This window comes from Anser cygnoides, chromosome 2, assembly GCF_040182565.1.
Source record: "Anser cygnoides isolate HZ-2024a breed goose chromosome 2, Taihu_goose_T2T_genome, whole genome shotgun sequence".
Lineage (NCBI taxonomy): Eukaryota > Metazoa > Chordata > Aves > Anseriformes > Anatidae > Anser > Anser cygnoides.
Window position 1 is genome coordinate 103,967,500 of NC_089874.1, and position 20,253 is coordinate 103,987,752.

At 36.8% G+C, this 20,253-nt stretch overlaps 1 protein-coding gene across 4 annotated transcripts in view; it reads left to right on the forward strand.

Moving 5' to 3' along the window:
- The window catches only part of RTTN (rotatin), an 88,441-nt gene that overhangs the window by 43,295 nt on the left and 24,893 nt on the right, over nt 1–20,253 (forward strand). For all 4 annotated transcript variants that reach the window (XR_010829590.1, XM_066992741.1, XM_048080882.2 and 1 more), the window contains 9 exons: nt 5,900–6,044; nt 7,589–7,743; nt 8,912–9,131; nt 10,629–10,757; nt 12,314–12,421; nt 12,922–13,080; nt 13,259–13,330; nt 16,826–17,018; nt 19,588–19,670. Coding sequence is in view for 3 of the 4 variants with exons in the window: in XM_066992741.1 (XP_066848842.1) it covers nt 5,900–6,044; nt 7,589–7,743; nt 8,912–9,131; nt 10,629–10,757; nt 12,314–12,421; nt 12,922–13,080; nt 13,259–13,330; nt 16,826–17,018; nt 19,588–19,670 (1,264 nt within the window). In the remaining variant the exon portion in view is untranslated. The remainder of the gene's footprint in view (nt 1–5,899; nt 6,045–7,588; nt 7,744–8,911; nt 9,132–10,628; nt 10,758–12,313; nt 12,422–12,921; nt 13,081–13,258; nt 13,331–16,825; nt 17,019–19,587; nt 19,671–20,253) is intronic.

The following is a 20,253-nucleotide window of genomic DNA, read 5'->3' on the forward strand; positions in this document are numbered from 1 at the left end:
GCAGATCGACACACGCACCTAACTTGGTGTCGTCTGCAGACTTACTGAAGGTGCACTGAATCCCCTCATCCAGACCATCGATAAAGATATTGAAGAGGACTGGTCCCAGTACTGAGCCCTGGGGGACTCCACTAGTGACCGGCCTCCAACTGGATTTGACTCCGTTCACCACAACTCTTTGGGCCCGGCTATCCAGCCAGTTTTTAACCCAACGAAGCATACGCCAGTCCAAGCCATGAACAGCCAGTTTCTTGAGGAGAATGTTGTGGGAAACGGTATCAAAAGCCTTACTGAAGTCAAGGTAGACCTCATCCACTAAGCATGTCACTTGGTCATAGAAGGAGATCAGGTTTGTCAAGCAGGACCTGCCTTTCATAAACCCACGCTGACTGGGCCTGATCGCCTGGTTGCCCTGCAAGTGCCGCGTGATGACACTCAAGATAATCTGCTCCATGAGCTTCCCTGGCACTGAGGTCAAACTAACAGGCCTATAGTTCCCGGGTCTACCCTCCGGCCCTTCTTGTAGATGGGCGTCACAGTTGCTAGCCGCCATTCGACTGGGACCTCCCCTGATAGCCAGGACTGCTGATAAATGATGGAAAGCGCCTTGGCCAGCTCCTCTGCCAGTTCTCTCAATACCCTCGGGTGGATCCCATCCAGCCCCATCGACTTGCGTACATCCAAGTGCTGTAGCAGGTCGCCAACCATTTCCTCATGGATAGTGAGGGCCACATCCTGCTCCCCATCCCATTCCACCAGCTCAGGGTACCAGGTATCCAGAGAACAACCGGTCTTGCCGCTAAAGACTGAGGCAAAGAAGGCATTAAGCACCTCAGCTTTTTCCTCATCTTTTGTAACTAAGTTTCCCCCTGCATCCAGTAAAGGATGGAGATTCTCCTTAGTCCTCCTTTTTGTGTTGATGTATTTGTAAAAACGTTTTTTGTTATCTTTAACGGCAGTAGCCAGATTGAGCTCCAGATGAGCTTTGGCCCTTCTAATTTTGTCCCTGCACAGCCTCGCAACATCCTTATAGCCCTCTTGAGTGGCCCGCCCTCTTTTCCAAAGATTGTAAACCCTCTTTTTCCTCCTAAGCTCGAACCACAACTCTCTGTTCAGCCAGGCCGGTCTAGTTCCGCGTCGGCTCATCTTTGGGCACGTGGGGACAGACCGCTCCTGAGCCATTAAGATTTCCTTCTTGAAGAGTGCCCAGCCTTCCTGGACTCCTCTGCCCTTCAGAACCACCTCCCAAGGGACTCTGCCAACCAGTGTGCTGAACAGCTCAAAGTCAGCCCTCCGGAAGTCCAAGACGGCGGTTTTACTGGTCCCCTTCCTGACTTCGCCAAGAATAGAGAATTCTACCATTTTGTGATCACTCTGCCCAAGACAGCTCCCGCCCACCCCATCTCCCACCAGTCCTTCTCTGTTTGTGAACAGAAGGTCTAGCGGGGCACCTCCCCTGGTAGGCTCTTTAACCAGCTGCGTCAGGAAGCTATCTTCCACGCTCTCCAGAAACCTCCTAGACTGCTTCTCTGGGCTCTGTTGTGCTTCCAGGGTATGTCTGGGAAGTTGAAGTCCCCCACGAGAACAAGCGCTGACGTTTTCACAATTTCTGCCAGCTGCCTCTAGAACTCCTCATCCGCCTCCTCATCCTGGTTTGGCAATCTGTAACAGACCCCCACTAGGATGTTTGCCTTGTTGGCCTTCCCGCTGATCCTAACCCATAGGGACTCAACCTTATCATTCCCAGCCTCAAGTTCCTCAACATCAAAACACTTTCTAATATAGAGAGAACCACACCACCACCCCTTCTGTGCTGCCTGTCCCTTCTGAAGAGCCTATAGCCAGACATTGCAGCACTCCAGCCATGAGAGTGGTCCCACCACATTTCCGTGATGGCAACCAAGTCATAGCCTGCCTGCTGCACGATGGCTTCCAGTTCCTTTTGTTTGTTACCCATGCTGCGTGCATTAGTGTAGATGCACTTCAGTCGGGCCATTGCCCTCTCCCCCGGCCTTGCCATTGTTCCCCCTGGCACAGCTCCAACAAGCCTTCTTTCAGCCCCGTCCCCCTTCTTACCTAGTTTAAAGCCCTCATGCTGAATCTGAATATAATCTACCTCTCAGCAAGGGTTATTCATTGCACTGCAGTTTTCCACTAGTTCTCACTCTGCAGCTCAGGTTAGAGCCTACAGTCTTGTGATTCAAAGCATAAGTCCACTTAGTTCTAATTGGCATTAGGAAGTGTTACCTGAACTACAGCACAAATTCTGTTTACTGTTTTGTGGGGCTTTTTTTTTTGTTTTGTTTATCCCTCCAAACTGTGATCCTAACATCTGGGCTGGAAATCTTATTTTATATACTATTTAGGAAAGGGAATGGGGTGGTTTGTTCCCTGCTGAGCTCAAGCTACAACAGTTCTCATAACCTACTGATGGTTTTGGTGCAGCATGTAAAACCCATGTTATTTTGGTTGCTTAGTTGACCAAAGCCAAGTAAAAGTTAATTTTTGCAGTCTTTCAAAATTTTCACTAAATGCAAATGAGAAAAAATGTTTGCGTGTGTGTGTTTGTTTTCCTGTAGCTTGGGATTCAGCTGAATATAGAGATGATTATACATATCTGCTTATATCTGTGTGAGGAATTAGCTCCATGAACTTTTACTACTTCCAAAAATTTGTTAGTAACAATTGTAAAATTGCCTAAAAAAATACATTGGAAAGGTCAGAAGAATCAGTAACAGCAAATGGCAGGATATACTAAAGTAATTAGTATTGGTTTCCAGTATTGGTTTATTTGTCAATTTAAATCTGCCAATACTGTACATACATGCATGTAGCATGAGGTATAAATGGGAGGAATTAGAAATCTGTGTGCAGTTGCGGGGCTGTGATATTGTTGGGATCACAGAGATGTGCTGGGATGGCTCACATGACTGGTATGTTGCAAAGAAGGGCTACAGGCTCTTTAGGAAGGACAGGCCAGGAAGATGAGGTGGGGTTGCCTTAGATATGAGAGATCAGCTGGAATGTATGCAGTGCTGTCTAGGTATAGGTAACGAATTGACTGAAATTATAGATGAGGATTAAAGATCTTTGATATTATACTCAGAGAAGTTGTGAATGTCCCTTCCCTGGAAGTGTTCAGCTGCTCTGATATCTGCTGGAGGGACAGCACAGCAGGACATAAGCAATCCAGGAGAGTTCTGGAGAACATTGATGACAACTTCCTACTCCAAGTGATAGAGGGGTCAACAAGGAGAGACTATCTTCTGGACCTTGTACTCTCCAACAAGGAGGGGCTTGTGGATAATGTGAATCTCAAAGGTAACTTTGGCTCCATTGACCATGAAATGGTGGCGTTCAACATCCTGAGAGAAGCGGGGAGGGGAAAAAGTAAGATCACGACACTGGATTTCCGGAGAGGAGACCGTGGCCTCTTCAGAGATCTGCTTGGAAGAGTCCTATCGTGGGAAGAAGGGCTCAAGAAAAATGATGAATGTTCAAGGATCACCTCTTCTAAGCTCAAGAGAGATCCATCCCAGCAAACAGGAAGTCAGGCAAAAATGCTAGGAGGCTTGCATGGATGAATGTGGACCTCCTGACAAAACTCAAGAAGGAAGCATACAGAAGGTGACAACAGAGATAAGTAATCTGGGAGGAATATAGAGGTGTTGCCTGAATGTGCAGAGTTACAGTCAGGAAAGACAACACCCAACTGGAACTGAGCCTGTCCAGGGATGTCAAAGGCAACTTGATCTCCTATAAGTACATAGGTGACAAAAGGAAGATCTAAGGAGAACATGGGCCTCCTGTTTAATGGGGCAGGGAGCATGGTGACAAAGGACGTGGAAAAGGCTGAAGTCCTGAATGTCACCTTTGTCTTAGTCTTTACTAGGAAGACCAGCGTTCAGGAATGCCAGAATCTGGGCAAAGGCTGGAGCAAGGGGCATTAACCCTTTGCTGGTGAGGATGAGGTCAGGCAATACAGAAGCAAACTGGATATATGTAAGTCCACGGGCCCTGAGAGGATGCACCCACAGGTGCTGAGGGAGCTGGCTGATGTTATTTTGTGTCCACTTTCAATAATCTTTGATCATGGCAATTGGGAGTGGTGCCTGAGGACTAGAGGAAAGCAAATGTTGCTCCTGTCTTCAAGAAGGGCACGTGAAGGACGAAGATTGTCAGGAATAGGATGTTCTCACCAAGGGGAAGTCATGCTTGACTAGCCTGCTGAAACCCTTCTGCAATGAAAATGACTGGATTGGTATATGAGAGGAGAGCAGTGGAGATGTTCTGCCTTGATTTCAGTAGGCTTTCTGACACCATTTCCAATAAGATTCTCATAGACAAACTGAGGAGGTATTGGCTGGATGGGTAAAACTGTTTGACAACTGGCTGAACAGCTGGGCCTGGAGAGTGGTGATCAGTGGCATGAAGTGTAGTTGGAGGCCTGTAATCGGCAGTGTATCGCAATAGTCAATAATGGGTCCTGTTCAATATATTCATTAATTATCTGAAGGATGGAGCAGAGTGTATCTTCAGCAATTTTTTTAATGTTACAAAACTGGGAGGAGTGGCTGGTATGCCAGAGGATCATGCTGCCATCTAGGAGGACCTTGACAGTCTGGAGAAATGAGCTGACAGGAACCTCATGAAGGAGATGTGCAAAGTACTCTACCCAGAGAGGAACAAACCCATGCACCTGTACATGCTGGGGGCTTACAAGTTGGGAAGCAGCTCTGCAGAAAAGGCTCTTGGGGTCCTGGTGGACGCTACGTTGAACATGAGCCAACAGTGTTCCCTAGTGGCAAAGAAAGCTAATTTTATCCTGGACTGCATTAGAATGAGTGTTGCTAGTCAAGGTAGGTGATTGTTCCCCCTTGCTTGGTGTTGATGAAACCATACTTGGAGTACTGTGTCCACTTCTGGGATCTCCAGTACAAGAGAGACATGGGCATACTAGAAGGAGCCCAATGAAGGGGCAGTAAGGTGAAAAAGGGACTGGAGCATCTCTTGTGAAGAAAGGTTGAGAGCTGGGACTGTTTAGCCTAGAGAAGAGGGGAGTACAGGAAAGATCTCATCAATGTATATAAATACTTGGAGGAGGTTGCAAAGAAGATGGAGCCAGCCTCTTTTCAGTGGTGCCCAGTGAGAAAACAAGAGGCAATGGGCACAAATTGAAACACAGGAGGTTCTGTTTCAGCATAAGGAAACACTTTTTCACTGCATGGGTGATGGAGCATTTGCACAGGTTGCCCAGGGAGGTTGTGGAGTCTCCTTCCTTGGGTGTCTTCAAAAGCCTTCTGAACATGGTCCTAGGCCACCTGTTCTTGGTGTCTACACTTGAGCAGGGGAGTTGGACCAGATGACTTCCAGAAGCCCCTTCCAACCCTTAGTGGTTCTGTGATTTTGTAATTTATGTATGCAAAAATGGCAAAACGTAAGAACACAATATTTATAAGGATACTTTTTTCTCCTTTCTTTTACTGAGTTCAGATTTTTCTTTCTTTTCCCATATGCAATTCTATGTCTACTAAATGTAAACACACTATTTAATGTATGTAATAGTAATTGGCTATAATAATACCTAATACATATACTATATATATTATACTGTATATTATAATATGTAACATATAATCATATATAAGTATGATTTAATTGTTAAATATATTTGATATTTTATGTGTGAAGTATATATAATACAGGTGCTTTAAAATATCTAACTGATAGAAATCCATATTTACTATATGTAAATATGTCATATTCATATTTACTGTAGGTAATTCCACATTTGCTATAGGTAACTGCATATTTCCAAGTTAACCCAGCCCTATTAGTCTGAGATATTAAACTGTCTTTTAATTCCCTACAAGTACAAGTATTGTGGCTTTCATTGCAGGTTTCTGCAAGTGCTTCCAGCTTCTGCTGAGGATGAGAAGCTTTTGGTAGATGTCCTAAGATTTTTAAACAAATTGTGTAGAGAGCAGAGAGCAAGCTTGGAGGTAGACCATCTAAAGTGGATCATGAAATCATTGCTTAAAAACGTAAGAAGATACCTAGAAACTGTAGGCTGTACAAGATGATGTAACTCTGAACTGGTTTGTTGGTTTGCTTGTGATGAGCTGCTCAAGGAAAACAACTTTTCTCAACAAAGCCATGAAATAGCCAGATCTTGTAGTATTACCGTGCTACTTTCTGTCCTACATTTTTAAGTGTTGGGAAAAGTTAACTTTGAGCAAGAGTAAATTTCCTTCTCTCCTTTACTTGTTGTTTGATTTTCTTTCTTTAAATTTTAATATTATATTTGCCAAATGTAAAGAACATCTGTGTGTGTTTGTCTTGCTCTGGTGTAGGTAACTGTAGTAAAATAATTAGAACCTTATAAATGTTAATATATATGTGAAATGTTAATAATAGTTATCCATAGCTTTATGCATAGCTCTTTATGTACAAATGTATAACTATATAAATTTATATTGTTAGCTAAATATTTGTATGTATATACATGTACATTCCCATATAGTTGAATGTGTATAACTGTGGTATGGTTAACTACATTAGTTATGTATATGTATTATCTATGTAACTTAAAGGATGAGGTTCCGTATTAGAACCTTCTGTTTGACAAAGATATAAATGAACATTATCTGTTGTGGCTTAAGAACAAGAATTGAAATTTAAGACAGAAGTTTTTGTTTTCAGAGTCTGTCAATTTACTTTTGATTTTAAATGGTTGTGATATGTTTAAGTAAAATATTTTTCTTACACTGAGGAAGTTCAATTTATTTATATTATATAGGCTAGTATATATATATATAATGGCAAGTATAATATTGAAAGAATGTAGGTTTTTTTCCTTTCAGATTTTTGACTTGTGTGCTTTACTTTTGAGATCTGTTCTCTCTAATGCTGTTCTTTTAAGATGTGTAAAATTGAAAAGTATAAAATAGGACATTAAGATTAAGAAAACAATATAAAACAATTTTTATTGTATTTGTCAAAACATAATTCAGTCTTGCTGTATAAAAAACAATAGTTAGATGCCAAGGATAAAAGTCATGACTGCAGTTTAAGTTTTTGTTGTAAAGAACAGTATTTTACAAAGCAAGGGCATAGTGTCCTCAAAGTGATATCACTCATGGTCTTACAAATCACATGTTAAGAAAAGTACTGTCTCTATGCTCTTGCATTTTCCCCTTTTAAAATGCTGTCTAAACATTAAGAAAAAATTACTAGTAATCTTCTTTTCATTATGTATAGAACTGATGTACTCTAATGTGTATGGTTAACTGGGAAACCTATAAAATTTACCAAATATGGTTAATTAATACCAGGAGATTTTAAAGGCTTTAACTGTGGATGATTATTTTATGATATTTAGTAGATTCAAGTAACTGTTTATTACTGGAAAATTTTACATTTTTCTTTTTTTTTTTAAAACGAATAATTCTTATTAAAATGCTTGCGGAATTTGTGATTTATAATGTGTGATTTAAAAGCACTGAACAAAAAAATGGCTTTAGTGTGTGTGTTAAAGTAGAATTTAAACAATGCAATATGTGACTGTATTTTTATTCTTTTCTTTTAGAAGCCAAATTCCCTTTTGGGCCTTCTTGTGCGACCAGAATCCCAAGTGCGGGATGAAATAGATGAAATACAGACTGCTGTCAGGCAGCAACTGGATAAAGAACTCATTCGTCTTTTTAACGCATTGTTATTTTGCTCAGTGTCGGTGACTGACAGGTAGAGTTTAATTCTGTTTAATTCTGGCTGGGGATCATAATGCGTAGTGCTACTGTATCTCAGTCAGAGTTGGAATGTAATTATACCATGGTACAGTCAAGGTAAATCTGAAAAATGGAGTAGTATACTCCTCTTGAAGTAAAGATCAGCATTAGCTAGACGTTTTCACAGTAAAATTAGGTAATTAAGAAACTTGGAAGGCTATGCACTAGTGTATTAGGGTATGCAGTTTTTCAACAAATGATAAATGAATTGATGGTATTGAGAAGATGAGCTGTTTTTCTTTCACTGCTGGAAATTTGCACGAGCTAACGATAATTTGGTTGATTTTGTAGTAGTTATTAATAGGAAAGCAAAACACTGGAATATCAACAAATATCTATTTTCACCCAACTCATTTTTGCCCTAGAGTATATTACAGAGTATATCAAATCACATTAGTCAGCTTCTCCCAGCATGAAGTTCCAACCTTTTTCTGTTAGTCAAACAAAGACAGAAATTGATTTATATTATATTTTTCTCTGAGTTTATAAAATATTTCCCACAGTAAACCCCTCTATCCAAGTGCATTCGAGGAGATGCTAAAATTGCAGCTTGACATAATACTTGCTTAGCTAAGTACCACAAAATAACTGTTTGTAAAAATACTTTTAGAATATCTTTTTCATTCTTCCCAGTTGCTCTTAAAAAAAAAAATAAATATATATATGTATATATACACATAAAAGAATTGACAGCTGGAAAAATGATTATAGAAATCCCTTCCAGGTTTGTCTTGTACTTGCAGGAAATATTTTAAAATTTGTCTCTTGAACCAGAATGAACATAGCTATTAAGCTTTGTGACTCTTCTGAGAGATTCTTTTGAAAAACTCTTGCTCTTTTATACGTTCATCTGTAATTAGAGTTCTATCTCACTTGTCCTTTTTTGGTTAAGCTGTCCTGTTATAAGCAGTTACAATATTATACTTTCAGAACTTGGTTGAAGCTATAAATAATAATTTAAGTCCATGTTACTTTCTTCATAAGCCAGCAGTAACTAATTGAGATGCTGAGACTCACAGACTAGCACTAATAAGAATGATGCATCAGCCTCTTGTAAAAACAATTCATTATAATAGCTTCATGCTGACAGTTGATACTTTTTTTGCTTTTTACAATTAATCCAGAGAGGGCTTGGAACTTGCTGGCTCTTTCAGAACTGAGCTGGCTCTGAAGCTGCTACAATGCTTACGACTAACAGATGCACCACGTTTTTATGGACTTCCCTCACTGGAGAGAACATTACGAGGAATGGTTCATGTTACTGCACTGCCAGACTGGAGTACATATTCTGCTACAGTTGAACCTGTCACAATTTGTAAGAAATATTTAACAGGTCTTCTTGAGGTAAGTAGGTTATGTTATAACCTAACTTTTGGTCTGAATGCTTGTAAAACACCGTGTAACTAATTACGTCATAATTTTTACACTGTACTTCTAGTGAATATCATTGCTCTGAAAGGTACATTTCTTATAAGTAAATAGCTAAAAAATGTAGATCAGGTTGAGTGATGCGTACTTTAAAAATAAATAAATAAAAATTATGTTTTTTTATGAAGGTTGGTTATATTCCTTGTGCCTTCATCCCCTGTGTAAGAGTTAGAGACAAGAAAGCTCAAATGGGTGTTGTATTTTTTTATAACTAAAACACTAAGAGTAAAATCCAAGATATGCTCACACAAGCAAAATCCATGCGTGAAAGGGGGCGAAGGCTAACAGTAGTAACTCTTCAGGCAAGTTATTAACACAGAGAAAGTAGAAAAGAGGCAATTCAAGATGCTGCTGCTGTTGGGAAGTCAACATTTGTTTCTTAGAAGCTTTCTTTTTAGCGTCAAATAGTAAAATCTGTTGAAATGGTAGAGGTTTGAAAAAGTCTTAAAGTAACTTTAATTTGTCTGAGGTTCTCAGTGATACGAATAGCAACCAGGTAAGTGTCTGTGAAGCTTATGTACAGGTGATTATTTTAATGAAACTTGTGATGAAACAATGGTGTAGTGTTTTAGGAGAAAGTCTTAACTTGCCAAGATGTGCAAAAGAATTAAACAATTTTAATTGGCCTAAATGTTAAAGTAAGTTTAGGTTTCTTTTGGGGGGAGGGAAGAGATTGCATTTGGAAGGAATTCCTGTAGGGTGGGACATCAAGAAAGAATAACAACAAAAATGGAGAAGTTTAAATTGCCATGTTTGGGGGAGAAAAGTTCATCTTGAAGCATAAGTATTAAGAATAATTTTTTTTGGCCATGTTTTGTTAAAAGCAGCATGATTTTCATTTTAACATATATGGTTATATATTTAGTCAAAGACCATTTATTTAACAGTATGATCCCGTGACCTCTATTTTCTGCTCATCAGAATTTGATATGGAAAGCTAGTATATTTATTCCAATTCAAATCACAACAAGAAATAGAAATGACCCATTTTCTTGAACACAGAATTTTGGAAAGAAACTCCATTTTTAGTTTCAAGCATATCTGAAAGAAAAAATGGGTGCAATAAATGACAAATTTCAATCAAAAATAAACTTTCAGGTTTCTATTCAATATTGTGTTTATTATGTAATTCCACTGTAGTCTTTTGTTGTATATTTTTTATTTATATATTTTTTGCTATATAGTTTGGTTTTAAGTTGCCTCTTCAATGAGCTTCAGATGTTTAACCATATAGGAAATCAATGTATGACTAAGTGACTTATAAATACATTTTTAAAATCTAGCTGAAAGTGTATATTTGATAATGTTTGCCATCTTTCCATAAGTTTGTGTTTTAGTTTTGTACAACAGTTGGTACTCTACCTGTATGCTGTTTACAGTAAAGCTACCATGAACTTTTTCGCATACTCCCAGGTCATCTCATCATTTTATGTTGAATGGGGAGGAAATGCTATGTCCTTCATGGGAAAAGGCGTTACAAAAAGTACAGTTCTTTGCTTGCTTCACTTATCTCATGAAATGATGGCTCAAGCCAAGGATATGGTGAGTGTGTTATAGTTGCCTTTATCTCCTCACTTGTGAGGCTATGCACAGATATATTGTAACAAGCATTAAGTACATTGCAGAAAGACTGCTACCTCTGACGAATTAAATCATAAGTGCATGGATGAAAGACTGGATGTGATCCTTTATTTATTTATTCATTTATTTTAGTCATACATATAATAATATGTATAGTAACATAATGAACAATGACATTTTTGTGGCTGTAAGTTATATCAGTATCTGTCTACAACAGTGTTAATGTCTACACTACTGATAATTTATGTTCTTAAAAAAAATTTTAAATCCTATCCATGGTTTGCAATCATGTGATTTAGTGTCATATCTTATGGAGAAAGGAATACAAAGTTAGCTGCCTTCCTCTGTGCAATCAGTGTTCTACAATAAGCATCCTGGATAACTGTGTTTTTTTTTTCAAGTTTTTAATACCAACTTAAAATGTACAGTGTAGTGACTTGAAATAAAAAGTAGTTAAAATCCAGTTGGTCTTTTTATTTTGCTCATTAGTGGCGTTATGAACCATTCTGGTCCTTGATTATTTACAGAACTACCTTGTAAAGTTGGGTGTAAGATCCTTTAGTTCATACTGATGGACAGAAATGACTATCAGGTGTTTGTAGAAGTACTGAGAAATAGACCATGTACTTAGTATGCAATGTTTTGTTTCCTTATTTGCTTTGTTATTGCTTTATGATCATACTTTGCTGACCTGACGTATATTTTGTATTTCATTTTGTATTTTAATGCTCCTCCCCATTCAAATTCAAATATTGTAAGAGACTATGCTTACTGTTATTAATATTGTATGTATTGAAGATCCATGCAAAATACACTCCTCCAAGAGAAGCATCCAACATTGTCATCTACTGTATAAAAATATACAGATATGAGATGGCCAGAGGACGGATCTATAAAATTTTAGGTATCGTGGTTCATTATGAACTTAATGCATTGTGCAGTTTTATGCTAAACTTAAGTGCTAATCAAAGCACTTTGCTTGTATGGATTTTTTGATATGAAGTAAGAAACTGAGTTTGCAAAGTCAAGTATGATTTCATGGAATCTGCAGATAGGTAATACATGGTAGTCTGCATAACTTTATTTAATCATATGGCAAGTGCACAAAGGAAAAGAATAAATTATGATCAAAGAAAGAAATAATTGCATGTTCTTATTTGGCAATTTCCTGCACACCTATGATTACAAAAAAAAAAAAGTGTTTATAATGAGCAAAAATAAAAAATGCAAGGAGTAATACATGTAAAATTCAAGTGAAATATTTATTCTGTCTTTAGCACTGCTATCCTAATCCTATGAAGAAGTAGTCACAAATTTAATTTTATTCAATAGGTGAAGTCAACAAGTTAAATGCATATTTATAGAGGCAGAATCAAAATCTTTTTTCCTGGAATATCAGTGTTGTGTGCATTTAAAGTGGTTTAGTATGCAATTGATAACTTAGGCTCAGTTGGTAGACTGGCATAGCATTAAAAGATTTATAAAATAATTCCGTACTTTCTCTGTTTTCTGATCAGGACTGGGTATCTCTTTGGTCTTTGCCTTATGATAACAGTGAAGACCAACTTCCTTCTCACCTAGGTCTGGCATGGCTGGTTCCTTTATGGGTAGATAGAGACCCTGAGGTTAGTTAATGTAATGTAATCTTATTTTGACATCTAAGTATTTACAACTTTTTTGTTTGATTAATTTATTCAATATTGAAACTACTGTTTTGTATTATTTTAAATGTTACTAGCTATATCCTAAATAACAATAGCAATAAAGTAGAGGCAGTATTTCCATATAAACGTTTTCTGTGAAATCCTTTGCTTTATCTTCAGTCTTCTGTCCTCTCATTAGTCACTCATGATAGTGATTCATAAGCAGTTTTCATCAATGTTGCTCTTGTTTAGCTCCAAAGCAGAAGCAGGTACCTGTACTACAAGTTTAGAGCAAATGTATTTGATGCAAATCTGTTGAATTGTATGATTTTTTTAATCAGAACTACTTTTAAATGCTGAATACTTATTTTTGAATAAGTTCCTTCTAAGCCACAGATTCAGTTGATATAATAATAATTTAAAAGACATGTTTAATATTACTGTAAGAAACGTCACATTTATATTGTACTTATATGTACTAGGTCAGATTCACAGCACTTGGAATAGGATCAGCTCTTACATCTCTTGAAGTAGGATGTATTGCTTTAGCAGAAAGTTGCCAGAACATTTCAGGAGGGCTATGGGGAACAGTGATAAACATCCTTCTGGACCAATCTGAATGTAGCATGGTACGCAGGGAGGTATGTTTTTTGTGTCATTCTGCTGTCTTAATTTTTTTTTCCAACATGAATATGGAAAATTTTTTTCTTATATATGTCTAAAGCGATGGAATAATATAGAAACTGTGCTGTTCAATCTGACGTATTTTATTGAACTGTGATGACTAGACTGCAGTATTGATGATTTCATTTCTTTTAGGCTGCTTTTATTCTACAAAATCTTCTTGTGATTCCAATTCCTACTGAAGATGTGAAAGACTGTGTTTGGCAAGTGAGTAACTATTGATGAGAAAGTTCATACTTTCACAGAGATGCATTATTTGTCATAAAAACCTAATGCACTATACCTGTATTTAATGTCTGAGGTGATGTTTTGGAAAGAAATACATGAGTAGACAAACTTCTTCCAACTTCCAGCAAGTTCAAGAAAACAGCTGAAGTTAGATTGTTTAGTATCTTAGATCATGTATGTACAGTATCTTATATAATGTCTTTAATCTGCTAGGAAACTTACTTGCTTACATAGTGTCACTAATGTTTTAAAATAGAAATTGGTCTTTTTTTTTCTGCCCGTGCTCAGAATGGAACATGATTTGAGGTGTGTGAGGAAGAAGAAATTCTGAAAACGTAGTGTTTATAAAATGTTTTGAAAGAAATATGAGTGGCAAGAAACAATATGTCCCAAAGAAAGATGAAGCTGCTAGCAGTTTGCTGTAATTTAATCTGTTTAAGAACATACACCCTTGCTGAAAAGTAGGATGAGCTACAGCACGTTGCTCAGGGCTGTGTCCAGTTGGGTGACGAGTATTTTCAAATACTTGATGATCCTTGTGGGTCCCTTCCAGCTCAGTATAGTCTATGATAGAATTCATATGGAAGGGAATCATAGAATTCACATTCAATTCATAGTTGGAAGGGACCCACGAGGATCATCAAGGCCAACTCCTGTCTCCACACAGGACCACCCAAAAGTCAAACCATATGTCTGAGAGCGTTGTCCAAATGCTTCTTGAACTCCAGCAGTCATGTTGCCATGACTACATCCCTGGGGAGCCTGTTCCAATGTCCAACCACCCTTTCAGTGAAGAACCTTTTCCTAATATCTGACATGGACCTCTGCTGGTGCAGCTTCATGACCATCCCTCAGGTCCTGTCTCTGACCACCAATAGAATAGATCAGGAAGTGGTAGGTTGCCTTGAGGCCTCCGCTCAGTCTCCTCTTTTCCAGGCTGAACAAACAAAGTGACCTTAGCTGCTTCTCCTACATCTTCCCTTCTATACCCTTCACCATCTTTGTAGCCCTCCTTTGGACACCTCTGTAATAGTTTTATAGTCCTAATAGTTTTTATAGTCTTAATAAGTTTTATGTTCTTGTTGTATTGTGGTGCCCAAAACTACACAGTACTTGAGGTGAGGCTGCACCAGCGCGGAGCAGAGTAGTGATGATCACTTCCCTGAACTGGCTAGCAATGCTGTGCTTGATGCACCCCTAGGATATGGTTGGCCCTTTTGGCTGCCAGGGCACACTTGACTTACATTCAACTTTCTGTCAGCCAGAACTCCCAGATTAATTTCCGTGGGACTGCTCTCCAGCCTCTTGTCCCCCAGACATCTTTTCTTTACATCTGATTATAAAGGAATATGTTCAAGTAATCTGTAATCTCTGGCTTGTTTCAGTCTTTGATTACTTAAAAATTAATATTTTACCAATATGAATAATAATTATTTAGTAGCAGGGGATTTGCAAGGTGCAGCTATTATAACTTGTCAATATAAACTGAATTGAAAGTTGCTTTTTATTCTTTTTTAATATTTCAATGACTATGGTGAGGTGACAGAAATTGAATCCAGTTGCAGAATTCTGGATGAATGCCAGTGCAATTAATGTGAGTGTTGAGTCAATTCTTGTTAAGTGCAGTTTAATGGAAATTGCTCATCTCTTAATAAGTGTTCATGCTGAAAGATATTATAAAACAACACTTTATGGTAACTGGTAAATTAAAAGTGTTGAAAATATAAACAGCAATTAAAGTTGTAAGATACCACCAGGATAAAATTCTGTAGTTCAGTTACTTTTTTTTCGTCACACTGGATAAGATAATTTGCCTGTAGACCTTAATGCAAGCAAGTTCAAAGGAGACCAATTAAGTGGATCTGGGTGAACAGTAGCTATAATGTACCAGAGCCAAAGTAGAACATTATTATTCATCATTTAATGAAAATAGTGTTGGAAAAGAAAAGGCTGTTGCTGGAGCTTGTAGGCCAGTATCTTCACATAAATGTCTATAGTGTTGCAGTTACTTGGTTGATTTGTTTTGTAGTAGTTCATTTTGCTACATTACTTTAAAGAGTGGCCGTAGGAGAAAATTTGTAATAAGTCAACCTGTATAAAGTATTCTAGGACTGCAATGTACTACATTTTCTGAAGATTGCTTAAGTCAAACCACGTTGTGAAAGTAACTGATGAATGACTCTTTCAGTACACCCACTGTGCAATAAAGTGAATGGTATAGGTTTTTAAACTGGTAAAGACAGTTATGGGTAGCAAGATTTTGACTAAATTTAACAGAATTTCCAAAGAATGCATTTGTCATTGTTGATACAGTCCAAGTATATTGCTGATAGTGAAATGACTACAGTTTTATAATTTATGAGCAATTTTCATGAAATAACACATTCTTCTTCAAACTATTTGTCATATATAATTCTTTAATTAGCATAAAAGGCAAATAGTGAAATAATCTGTTTATATAGGATCATAGAAAATAATTAGCAGTAACCAGTCAGAGCTCTGGCTATAACTTACCCTGTCATACAAAATAGTTTTACACCTTCTATTTGATCTTTTTTTTTTTTCTTGGAAATAAGGCTTATATTCAGTGTAAATGGAGGGACTGGTGGAGCCTCTTGGGGGTAAATAGTGTCTTTCAAATGACTTATTTGTTGGTTATGTTCCTCTGCTATCTGCTGACTACAAAGGAAAGTTTCTAACTAGCATTATTTTTCTGATAATTTAAACAAGTTTCTTAATTAAAGTTCTGCAAGATCCCTTCTAAAACTCACAGAATGTAATTTTTTTTTCTCACTTTGAGTTCTTTTGCCAATTAACATTTCTAATTTTATGGTCATTCTAAAACAGGTGATAGCTTAATAGGGATTTTTTGTTTTCTTCTATTACCGTAGAAAACACTGGAAAAATACTGTAATATAAACAGGCAAATCAAACTGTTGATGTGGAAAACAAACAACTAAGGTATTTCTTTCTAGGTATAAATTCAGTTCTCTACAATGTTTTCCCTTGAGTCAGTGTTTAAAAATATGTCTGAAAAACATTCTTCAAAGAGAATTTCTTTCATTTTTTAAAAATTTTTTAAATAAATCTTTTGTCATAATAGATTGATATGGGTAGATAATATAATAGCAATATACTTATATGTAAGTAGGATTAAATGAGAAATTAGAGTTGTAAAGTCTTAAATCCCACAGGTTATAGCTTTCCATGGCTTTCTATTTAGCTGTTATAAATTTCTCAGGAGTTAAATAAATACTTCCATTTTACTAAATCATTACTGTTTTTGTAACTTTGATTTAGTCTTAATAAAATCTAAATCTGACTTCTAGAATCTGTTAGTCTGTAAAAAGCTATGCATATACACACAAACAGTATTAGGCTTAGAGTTGTGTTTTGTTTTGTTTGTTTTTGACAGTTTTCTTTAAAGGAATCTTTTACATAAAATAATTATCTTTGTGAATTTCATGTCTTCAGGGCCCCTGTGTACATGATGAAGAATCCGGCCTCTCCCAGACAGGAAAACCTGCACTTAACGCTCTTTTGTATCACTGTCAATTTTACGAACATTTGAATCAGATGGTGAAACGCTGTTACCTAGGTTGTTATATGTTTGATTTAAATTCTTCCAGGGAAGACAACCACATTATTGAAAAAAGTGGTATAACTGGTAAGTTATGCTAATGTAATCTTGCGTTTTTAACCTACTGAAGTAATGTCTAGTTTAGAGTAACTTACCTCAAGTAAATCTTATTAAAAATGAAGCTCAAAATTGAATATGTAAGCCATGAATTTAAATGTTTTCAAGTTCAGTATGGGTCTAAATATCTAAGAGTAAATAATTCGGCATATCTCAGACAAAGGTCTGAACTGTTACATCTTCAAAAAGTTATAATTTTAAAGGTGTAAAAAGGTGTAATTGTTTCTACAGCAAGTTTTCTTGTGAAATGTTGGGGTTAAAATACTTTTTATGCTTGCAACTTTAACAGACAAGTATGATGAAAGTTCAGGAAAAAGAAATACTTACAGTTTTAGAAACAGTCTACATCTCCTACTTCTGTTTCCTAATGTGTGTATTTTTTACAGCTTCAAAGATGCATGATTAGGAGTGGCTTCCAAAATGCTGAAGTTATCAGTGTTCTAAGACATTCAGACATAATTTAGTTCAGAGATTGATCAAATATTCAGATTGGTTGGTTAGATTTTTTAATCTGCATACCTTTGAAATACCAGAGATCTAACACTTATATTGACTAATCATTTTCTAAGTCTCTTTCTATGATGCGTGGTGGAACCCACATTCTTGTCCAGATATGTAGTATTATCTTAAGTTTAGAAAGTTAGGAAATTCTTGAGAAAGCTCAGCTAGTGAAAACTGAGGGGAGGAAAATTAATAGAATCATTATTTTGTTTTTTCTTTTTTTGTGTATCTAAGATTCTGTTTGCATCTTTTAAGGTTACAATTTGAGCAGTTCTTGTAGGTTTTGCATCTTTGCAGCTTACGTTACAGAAGCATGAACAGAAGAGGAATGCTGTTTTCCCTACTAAGTTATGACTTTATGACAGACACACTGAAAGGAAATAGAATTTATATGTTTGTGGTTAACCTACTCAGTTACCAGAGATGTACCTCAGCAATATACAAAATTCTAGTCATAAAAGCACTTCATTTTTTAGTTTCTTCTGTGGCTTTCTTTGTCTCTGTGCCTCACCCCCCTCCCTGTGACTCTCTCTCGCTCTTTGTCTCTCCCCCTTTTTTTCTCTTCCTCTTTTTTTTTTTTCCCTTGTGCTGTGCTCTCCCTTCTGTCTTTCCCTGTGGCACTTTCTTCCCACTCCATGTCTCCCCCACCTCATGTCTCTCTCTTCCCCTCCTTCCTGTCCCTCTTTTTTCTTTTTTTTCCTGTGTTGTTTTTCTCCTTTTTCTCTTGTTTGGGCAGCAGGGCGGGGGGAGGGGGAGGGAAGGGGACAGTCATAAATGTTTTTTGTTTTTTGTTTTTTTTTTCTGTCCAATACATTGTCCTCCATTGTTCCATTTGTTTGGGCCCAATTGCTTTTTCTGTCAATGAGCTGATGCAATATCATATCTAAGATCAACTAATTCTCCAGGACCGTAGAACATTTCAGTGAGCAGTTGAGATATTGTTTTGTGTTTTTTGAAGAGTAAAGCCAACAGAATGCTGTTCTGGCAGCTTTGAAGTGAGGAGGAAGAATCTTCTGTCTTTTATCTATGAGATTTCAGGAATAGGAAACATAAGCTTTATTTGAAAAAGAAAGGGAGGACAGGACAATGTTTTCTCTGTCTCTAAAACAATTGTGCTTGAAAGGCTTATAAGTGCTCCATTCATACCTTCACAATTATGTTCATCTATAATGACCTGTTGCTGCTTTTTATATTAGGTCCCTTGTCATTTCTTAATAGATCTCCCTTTGGTTTATCTTCCTGAAACTGTTTTTGTAGGTTTTCTTCCTGATGTATTTTCTTCACGTTATTCAGCAACTTAAAAAACCTCATCAATAAAGTTACATTAAAAATAATTATCTCAGCTTAGTAATTAGCTAAGATATTTATAGGACCTCCACTTTTATGGTTTGGGGATTTGGAATCTGTGTAGTCTAGTGCCATACTGTTTGACTTACTTATTTTTTCTACATATAAAAAACTGAAAGCCTATTATTAACAGGTTTGAGCTATAAAGGTTTCATCACTTTTTGTTCTGAAACACATTTACAAGTTAATTCTGCTTTCATTATATTTATGGATATGGGTTCTCCTGAAACTGCTTCTCTTAAGTTATAACCTTGAAGCTTTATTGAAGATGAGGACGTCAGTTCATTATGTTTGTATTGTGAGACCACAGTATCAGTACTTTTATCCTATTATATTTTAAATAAAACTAAATCTGAACTATTTCAAATGATCAAAGGCTATGTAACTGCAATTTGAGCTAAGTATAGTTTTTTCCATGGTATTTTATGTCATAGCTGAATATTGTATTCTATTTAATTTCTGTTTATTCAAGGGATTTGCTGGATAATAGTTGAGCCGTACAACGTATACAAACATATTAAATATTTTGAGACTTTCAGAAGTATGACTGTCTACTTTTTTGTTTTATGAAACAAAGCTTTGAAAAGCTAGTTTTGCTCTCTCCTGGTATTGTAGTAATAAAAAAAGAAAAATCTGTTTGATTCAGATAATTGTCTCCCCCCCCCCCCCCCCCCCCATTTTTCCTACACAGATTTGGATGATTCTCTTAATCTTTGGAAGGTTCCTGCCAGTCAAAGCCAATCTTCACATTCTCAGTCAACATCAGAAACTATGGTAATGTCCAGAGTAATCTCTTTATTTTTAATGCACCATTGTTAGTGAGATGCTGTGAAGAAAATAAGTACTAAGTGCTTAAAAAAAAAAAAGCTTAAAGTAAACTGAAATGAAAAAAAAAAAATAAAAATTGAAATTTACTGTAAATTAGCTGAGTATGCTGAGTAAAACTTTAAAATGGCTTGTCTAGCTAAATGCATAGGACAGTGCTAAAATTCTATAGCTTCTCCCACAAAGATGTACTCTCTAGAGATTACTCACTCTGTAGTTGGCTTTATTGACAAAATGCAATCATCTCTGTTTGTAGTTGCCACTTCTGCTTATATCCAAACTGTCCTTTCAGAATGAACCTATATTTATGTAATACAACTATAGAACTGGATCAATCAAAACAACAGGGGTGTATTGTGCTAAAATTATATACAATATAATAATGAACACTGGATTCTGAAAATGTGTTTATAAAACTTGAAAGTGCCACAAGCGTTCACAAGACTCAAGATAGAAAAGAACAATATTAGAAAACAGGTTTCTGTTTGAAAAGTTTGTTTCTGGCTAGGATGGCTTCTGCAGTGAAATACTG